The sequence below is a fragment of the Podarcis muralis genome, chromosome W, assembly GCF_964188315.1.
Source record: "Podarcis muralis chromosome W, rPodMur119.hap1.1, whole genome shotgun sequence".
NCBI classification, from domain to species: domain Eukaryota; kingdom Metazoa; phylum Chordata; class Lepidosauria; order Squamata; family Lacertidae; genus Podarcis; species Podarcis muralis.
This window is the reverse complement of record NC_135674.1, coordinates 26,369,343-26,378,157: the sequence shown is the minus strand read 5'-3', so window position 1 is coordinate 26,378,157 and position 8,815 is coordinate 26,369,343. Positions and strand designations below refer to the sequence as shown.

Here is an 8,815-nt window from a genome sequence, read left to right as displayed (position 1 = left end):
GATGTACAGAACGAGTATAAAAAAGTCTGACAGTGGCATGAAATGAGTGGAGACATCCGGTCAGATTCTTGCTCTTGATGGGGTCACAGTCCTTCTGAAGAAGCAGGTATTGTAGCTTGGGGCCCTGGATCCATGCTGTCACTTGAAGCTAAGGTGGCCTTGGTGGTGTGGAGCTATGTCCTTATCTGGACAGGGAAAGCCTAACTTCTGTTGTCTATGCATAGTTCAGCCTCTGAAGATGGTTTGGAAAACATAAGCTAGTGCAGAGTTTGGTGACCAGGTTGCGCTCACTGGGACAAGACAATTTGAGCGTGTTACACTGAGGGTGACCCAATGGCACTGGCTGCCAGTTAGTCTCTAAGCCTGATTCAAAGTGCTGGTTTCGGCCTCTACAGCCTGAACGGCTCAGGACTGCAGTACCTCAAGGACTGCCTCTCCCCATATGAACTTACCTGGACCCCAAGATCTTCCTCTGAGGCCCCTTCTCCATGTGCCTCCTCCTTGAGAGGTCCAGAAGGTGGCAACATGAGAAGGGCCTTTTCTGCAGTGGCTCCCCATTTGTGGGATGCTCTCCCAGGGAGGCTCGTCTGGCGCCTGCATTATATATCTTTAGGGGTCAGCTGAAAATGTGTTTCTTCAGCCAGGCATTTCTATGTCCTTTTAAATGTGTTTGTAGGAGGAAGGTTATTGGTTTATTTTTTTGGTTTTTTTAATGCATTTTGTATTCTCATTTTGTATTTTAATGTTGTGAATTGCCAAGAGATTTTTGGATGAAGGATGATATACAAATGCTATTATCACATTCATCATCATCATCATCATCATCATATCATCATCATCATCTCAACTATTAATCCTCCTTTTGGAGGAGCTTCCCAGCTATTTTCTTTTCCCTCCTCCTCCTCCTCGTCCCAGGTGGGTGACCAGATGAAGCTGCTGCAGAACTGCTGGGGCGAGCTGCTGGTCTTTGACCACATTTTCCGCCAAGTGCATTATGGGAAGGAGCACAGCATCCTGCTGGTGACAGGCCAGGAGGTAAAAGCACTAGTGTTTGCACGTTCCACAATGGCCATTTTCAGAAATACTGCCGCAAAATGTTGTAGCATGAAGTGCCACTGCTGCGGCTCAGGATTCTGGCCACTTCCTTTCCTTTCCCCATGCCCACCCCCCTTGTCTCATCTCCCCCACCCCCAAAGGTTGGTCAGCCTTCTTTGCCCACTGGGCTTCTGTTTTTTGGGGGAGTGTGTGTGGGCATTCCCTCTACATTCTTCCGCCCCAAATCCCACCACCACCACCAAGCATGGGTGGGACAGTTTTGGCTACATAAACAACAGCACACATGGAGAGCTGTTATTGCTGTGGGTATATAAGAACAATGATTTGCCAGGAATGTACAAAGTGTAAGAGGACACAGGTCCCCTGCCCCACGGGAGAGGGAGATAGAGGCCGGAGTAAACATGGGGGTGGGGGAAGAGAATCTGCAAGTACTCCATTGCACATATTTAGACTTTGGGTTGCAGTTCTCTGCACACTTACTTGGGAGGAAGCCCTATGGGATGCTAAGGGACATCACTTGTGAGTCAGCCTGCATTGGATTCCTGGCTAGTTAGACTTTGGTCATTATTGCTTATCCTTCTGTGTAAAGCCAGCACCCAGATATAACCATATTTATTGTAATTTAGTCAACAACTCAGTCCATTAACTGCTTTAAAGCCTTAACAGCTGATTGCTCAAAAGTCTTTCTGATGGAGGTTGTCCCCCACCGCCCAGCTCTTGAACCTCCTTGTTCCCCTGACAAGATGGTACTTATTGGGGGTCCTGAGCCCTGCCCACCTCCCCTTTCTTCCAGGTGGACATGTCGACCGTTGCCATGCAGGCGGGATCCATCCTGAAGAACTTGGTGCTGAGAGTGCAGGAACTGGTGCTTCACTTCCATTCTCTCCAGGTGGACAGGCAGGAGTTTGTCTGCTTGAAGTTCCTCATCCTCTTCAGCCTTGGTAAGTGCCAAGGGGTGTGGATGGGGCAGCGAGACACCTGGGAAGAGCAAACAGGGGCTGCCATGGAGAGCTTTGTGAGTTCTCAACCACATGAGGTGTTTGGAGGAGACTTGCTTTGCTTATAGGTTCGTATGCCTGGCGGGTGGGGCTGGAAGCAGAGCCCCCATTGTCTTTGCCTTCTCCCTACTGCCAGAAGGACGTGATAAGAGCCTGGCTGCTGGACCAGGTCCATCTATTCCAGCCTCTTGTTCTCATAGTGGCTAACCAGCCGCCCAGGCAAGCAGGACATAAGCAATGAGGCCCCCCCCCCCCCTTTGCAGCTTCCAGCAGCTGGTAATCTGGAACATTGCTGGACAGCCCTTTCCAAAACATGGATGTTGGCGGTCTCCTTGAGCATGTTGTTTTGAGCTGAGGGGGTGAGGGGCAGTTCCTGTTCATCTGTGTTTGTGTCCAGAGGAATTCAAGGACAGCCTCGGATGTGGTCAGCCACACTGGAGATTGCAGGAGATTCCAGCCCTGCCTATTGCCCAGAGGAACTGTGCACAACATCTGACCTTGACACAATATATGCAGGGAAATGTGGGAGTGCAGTCTGCAGAGGAGCCAGGTTTGGATTGTCTGGTACCTGCTTCTGATCCCCGCCCCCAAAGACCCCTTCTTTCTGCTCAGAAGTTGATTTGCACCAGTTCAGGCAGCCTTGCCTCCTCCCCTCCTGCGCATGGCAGTGGAGCAGGGCCGTCTGTGTGGGTATGAGCAACACCTCGCCCCCCACAACCTCTCCTACAAATAGTTGCACCAGCAGTGGTTGAGGGTGGTATTGGCTGCATCTGCTAGGCCTGCAAGGTTGCACACCAGCCCTGGGGCGGCAGGGGTCAAGCAGTGACCTTTTCTGCACTGGGAAGCTGCTTTGTTAGTGCTGAAGTCTCAGGCTCTTGGTCTGTCCGGCCCAGCATTTCCTACACTGACTGGCAGCAGCTGCTGCTCTTTGGGGTCTCAGGCTTGCGGTTTTATCCCAGCCTCTACCCATAGAATGCCATTTGGCAACTGAACCTAGCAACTGAAATGCAGAGCTTCTGCCTGTTCTGTGGAAGTGCTCAGCGCTGCAGTTCTCTGAGGAAAATGACACCAGCAGCAGTATCCTTCCTGGACGTCTGCCAAAACTGTTGTCCAGGCTCCTTTGAGAAAAAGGGTTCAGAAAAGTTTCCTCCTTTTGGCAAATGCTGTGTTTGCCCATTTCATGCCTAAAACCTGCCCAGGATTCTGTACCTGAATTGTGCAACCTGAATGCAAATCAAGCCTCTTTATTTTGCATAAATCGAGCCGGGAGGCTGGATGAGGCCGGTGGCCCACGTAGTCCAGCCTCCTGTTCCCACATTGGCCAGCCAGGTGCCCCTGTGGAAAACCCACAAGCAGGGCTTGAGCACATGAACACTCTTCCCTCCTGCCAGAGCTATAGCTAGGTGATATTGCGCCCCTGGCAGAACCGTCCAGATTGTGCCCCCTAGCCATGGACAAATTAGCTCTTCTTTCCACCTCTCCCCCCCCCCCCAATTCAATTCACTCTCTATTCTTATGAGGCAATAATCAATATTTATATTTATGGACATATTTTTAGCCAATTTTGCAGCCCCCCCCATCACCTGCACCCCTGGCAGGGGGCCACCTCACTACCCCCTAGCTATGGACCTGCCTCCCATCAGCCAGTTATGACCCAGCTGCAGAGTGGCACAGCTGTGAAACGGTTTCACAGTACATTCTGTACGGCATCCCTCTAGGGACGCTTCCTGTAGTGGTCAAGAGACTAGGGTATGGAAGTCAGAACCGCTAGCTAAAGGTTGTAACTTGAGCAATAATGGAAATTAAGAATTGGAATAGACACACACAGCTCTTCTATCTTGAACTCAAAGCACAAGCTCCATAAACAGACAAAAGAACGTTGCAGGTTTGGCTGCTTCAGATTTAACACACTCAAAAGATTCTAAATACCACCAATTCCCTGCCTTGTCCATTAGCCACATGGTGCAAAGCAACAGGAACTGCAGCTGTCCCCATTCCCAAAGAGAGCAAGGTTTCAAGCTCGGGAACTGAGCAAAGGCAGTGGAAACGGAGCATAACCATTGTGACTAATCATCATCATCATCATCATTTATTATTTATAACCCGCCCATCTGGCTGGGCTTCCCCAGCCACTCTGGGCGGCTTCCAACAAAATATTAAAATACAGTAATGCATCAAACATTAAAAGCTTCCCTAAACAGGGCTGCCTTCAGATGTCTTCTAAAAGTCTGGTAGTTGTTGTTCTCTTTGACACCTGGTGGGAGGGCGCCCCACAGGGTGGGTGCCACTACCGAGAAGGCCCTCTGCCTGGTTCCCTATAACTTGGCTTCTCACAGTGAGGGAACCGCCAGAAGGCCCTCAGCGCTGGACCTCAGTGTCCGGGCAGAACGATGGGGGTGGAGACGCTCCTTCAGATATCCTGAACCGAGGCCGTTTAGGGCTTTCAAGGTCAGCACCAACACTTTGAATTGTGCTCGGAAACGTACTGGGAGCCAATCTAGGTCTTTCAGGACTGGTGTTATGTGGTCTCGGCGGCCTCTCCCAGTCTCCAGTCTGGCTGCTGCATTCTGGATTAGTTGTAGTTTCTGGGTCACTTTCAAAGGTAGCCCCACATAGAGCGCATTGCAGTAGTCCAAGTGGGAGATAACCTTTGTAGTAGCTTTTGTACTAGCCTTTGATAGCCCTCTCCTCCTCCTCCACGAATCTGTCAAATCCTCTTCTAAAGCCATCTAAGTTGGTGGCCATCACTGCCTCCTAGGGGAGAGCATTCCATAGTTTAATCATGCACTGTGTGAAGAAGGGCTTCCTCTCCTCCTGCCGGAAGAATTCTGGGTCAAATGATCTTCTTCAGAGCATATAAGACAAGCTCTGCACTTGGGTCAGGCCAAAGGGGGCCCATCGAGTCCAGAACCCTGGTCTCAAAGATGCCCCAATGGGCAGCCCATAGGCAGGACCTGAGTGCCAGTGCACTCTCTTCTCCTGTGGGTTTTCAGCAACTGGTGTTTCTCTTTGGCTTTGCGGCAAAGGACCCCCCCCCCCCCGCCTCCATGGTGCCTTCCCTTCCCTTTTTGCGCATTGCGTTAAAACTTCCACCTGCCGGTGTGGAAGCTTTTCTCCTTCACCGAAGAAAATCAGGAACAAAAGGTTGCCCTCTGCCCATGCCCCGTGCCCAACTTCCCTCTCTGAGCGTGGTGCCGATTATGCTGCAAGCCATGTGCCCTCTGCAGGCTCGGCTGTACGAGAGCTGCCACCTCGTCGCTTTTATATGCCAGCTGTATTTGCCCTGAAGAAAAGAATGTCTTCTCTTTCTCTCTTTCTCCCTCCAGCTCACAAGCTGCACTTGGCATCTGTGTGTGTGTGTGTGTGTGTGTGTGTGTGCGCACACACACACACAAACACAGGCGTGCGAGAGGTGGAGGAAAGGGCGCCATTTGAGTCTAAATAGATTTTTCTCATGGGCAGGTAAAAGAGGTTTAATTAAAATTAGGGCTCCTCTGAACAGCAATATTTATGAGGGGCGGCACAGGTTAGCTTTGTTCTCCAGAAGGGCTTAATAGAAGCTTAATGGATCAACACCCCCCCCCTCCACATGTGCCGGCCTGACTTCCATTCTCCAGCCAGCCACTCGAGGGGATGCGAAGTGTTATGTACAGTGGACGCTCGGGTTGCAAACGTGATCCGTGCGGGAGGCACGTCCGCAACCCGCAGCGGCACGTCTGCACACGCACTGATTGCGATTCATGCGCGACTGCCGAAAGCCGGAAGTAACCCATTCCGGTGCTTCCAGGTTTTGGTCGCCTGCAACCCAAAAAAATACAACCTGAAGTGTCTGTAACCCGAGGTATGACTGTACAGTGGCACCTCTGGTTGCAAACGGGATCCGTTCCGGAGCCCCGTTCGCAACATGAGCAGAACGCAACCTGCGTCTGCGTGTCTGCACACGCGTGGGTCGCAATTCGCCGCTTCTGCGCATGCACGTGACGTCATTTTGAGCGTCTCTGCATGCATGAGCGGCGAAACCCGGAAGTAAACCGTTCCGGTACTTCCGGGTTTCGGCGGTCCGCAACCCCAAAAAAACACAACCTGAAGCGTCTGTAACCCGAGGTATGACTGTATTAAGATCAGCTGCAGTTCTCACTCCGGGCCACCAGTATGCAAATGAAGGACTGAGAACTGTCGCTCACTGACTGGTTAGCTAGTTGGGAGTTGTTACTGTTACAAGTTACTTAGTATTATATAAAGCAGCCAGCTAGGCTGCAGTCAGTCTGACTCCAGGAGCAGTTCTAACTGCTGTAATAAAGAGCTGAGAATCTAACAGAGCTGTGTCCTTCATCCATCTTCCCCACTATTTATCATGGAGCAAGAGCGGCTTTTGTGCGCCTGCATTCCCTTAAGCGGTTGCAATTTATCTGACGCCTCCAGCAGACAAAAGCGGCACTGAATGCAAAGAACTCTTAAGGGCATAGAAATGGTCCTGGCAGCTCTGCCTGTGTGTGAGGCGGCTTTTGTCGCAGGACAGAGTCTTTGTGGCCTCTCTCTCTCAGTGGAGTGCGTCAATGTTATTTGGACAACATTCTTTATGCCTTACAAGAATGAAAAGATTATTCAAATATTCAATTAAATCGTGAATAGGGTTTCTTCTCCAAACCAGGTGAGCTGATCAAGACGAACCCTCTATTTTTGTGCCACCTCAAAGTGTGTGTGTGGGGGGGGGGGGTGGTAGGGAAGAGAAGGCTTTAGCAGCGTAACTTCTAGGGTGTGTGAGTGTGAGGACTGCATGTCCCCCCCCCCCTTCTCCTGAAAATGAAAATCACAATACAGGGGTACCTCTGGCTGCAAATGGGATCCGTTCCGGAGCCCCGTTCACAACCTGAGCAGAATACAACCTGTGTCTGCACGTGCGCAGGTCACCACGTCTGCGTATACGCGTGACGTCATTTTGAGTGCGCATGCGCGAGCGGCAAAACGCGGAAGTAACCCATTCCGTTATTTCCTGGTCGCCGCGGTACGTATCCTGAAAGAACGTAACCTGAACCGAATGTAACAAGAGGTATGACTGTAATGTTATGCAGATGAAGAGATTCCATAATTGCGTGCCTGATTATCCCAGCAGTGACTCAGAAATGAAAGGGGGCAGTCAGCACTTCAACTGCTAAGCACAATGCCCAGGTCAGGGGAATGTCAAAAGAGCCCTGAAGCAGGATGGGACCAGTGGCCCTCCCCGCCCTGCGTTCTGTTCTCGCAGTGGCCAGTGAGATGCCCATTATGGGAAACCCACAAGCAGGGCCCAAGCGCCAGAGAGTGCCCTCTCCCCTCCTGCTCTTTCCAGCTGGTTCTCCACCTGTGGGTCCCCAGATGTCGTTGGACTACAACCTTTTGGGAAGGCCTTGTTGGCCTTTAGTTGGGCTGGATCCAGAACTTGGCACGGCTGAGAGAAGCATGTCCTGAGTGTTTTTATAGGGATGGGAGCCATGCAGTCCTCTAACTGCCATCAGCCGTGGCCAGCCTGGTCAGGGACTATGGGAGCGGTGTGTCCAGCAATGTTTGGAGGGCACCAGGCCTTCCAGAACTGCTTTACAGAGGACACAAGGGCAGGTCCCTGCCCCAAGGACCCTGCAGCCTAAAATTCTACCCAGGTGGGATGCAGCAGGAAGCAACATGTTGTTGTTGTTTTCAGTTACAGGTGGTTAGGCTCGGTTGTATCCCCTGGGAACTGTGTGCAAGCCTTAGGGTGAGGTGCCACTGAAGCCAGGCTGTCCACAGTTGTCTGCAAGACCCCTCGGGGAAGGAGATGTTTCTTGAGACATTGGCGGACACTTGAGGGCCTTTTGACAGTGAATCTGGGCCCTGAAGGAGGGCTGCCCCTCATGGTGCCCCCATCTCCAACATTGCTGCTGGATGCCTTGAGAGTCTACAAAATGAGAGCTTGCCACTGTCAGGAGTTCAGCCTACACTCGAGTAGGACCCTGGCAGAGACACATGCCTGACTGGCATGTTCTCCCCCTCCTGGTCTTTTGTTCGGGAGCTTCATAAGCTTTCTTCAGCCTGAACATTACAGCGACCGATGCCAACCGACATCGGCACACTTAGGGATCCGCAGAGTCTTCGCAGCATTGCGTAACAGACCTCAGCATTTTGGCTAATCTACAGTGGTACCTCGGGTTAAGTACTTAATTTGTTCTGGAGGTCTGTTCTTAACTTGGAACTGTTCTTAACCTGAAGCACCACTTTAGCTAATGGGGCCTCCTGCTGCCGCTGCACTGCCAGAGCACGATTTCTGTTCTCATCCTGAAGCAAAGTTCTTAACCCGAGGTACTATTTCTGGGTTAGCGGAGTCTGTAACCTGAAGCGAATGTAACCTGAAGCGTATGTAACCCGAGGTACCACTGTATTCCGATGCTGTTTGTCCGAGGAGATGGAGTTGTACTTGTAGCTCCTCCACTGTGGGTTGGCTGAAACCATGAAGAAAATGGTCATTGTTTCAAAAATGTTGGACCTCTGGACACTGTCTTCTGATACCCTTAAACATTAAGATTCTGCCCTTAATTCTGAAAGACCATCCAAACCTGATTTGTTGTGAAGGCGTAAGATCATTTGGCATATAAGTTGATATAAGGGTCTCCCCCCGAAATAACTTAAGTGCAGGTGTCTTTATGTGTCAGATCAGTAGATATAACCATTTTAGTTGCTCCCCCTGCCCTCCCCCAGTGGTCCCCCTCCACGCCCCACAGTTGAAGTCAGGCCCAAGGAAGGAAGTTTGC

General features: G+C 51.1%; 1 protein-coding gene and 1 pseudogene across 1 annotated transcript in view; both read left to right on the top strand.

The window, feature by feature from the left end:
* The window catches only part of LOC144326336 (adhesion G protein-coupled receptor D2-like), a 761,129-nt pseudogene that overhangs the window by 278,142 nt on the left and 474,172 nt on the right, over nucleotides 1–8,815 (top strand).
* LOC144326351 (steroidogenic factor 1-like) overlaps nucleotides 1–8,815 on the top strand; it is a 50,415-nt gene that overhangs the window by 39,225 nt on the left and 2,375 nt on the right. Inside the window, exons 4-5 of the mRNA XM_077922890.1 lie at nucleotides 916–1,035; nucleotides 1,850–1,997. Of these exons, the coding sequence (XP_077779016.1) occupies nucleotides 916–1,035; nucleotides 1,850–1,997 (268 nt within the window). The remainder of the gene's footprint in view (nucleotides 1–915; nucleotides 1,036–1,849; nucleotides 1,998–8,815) is intronic.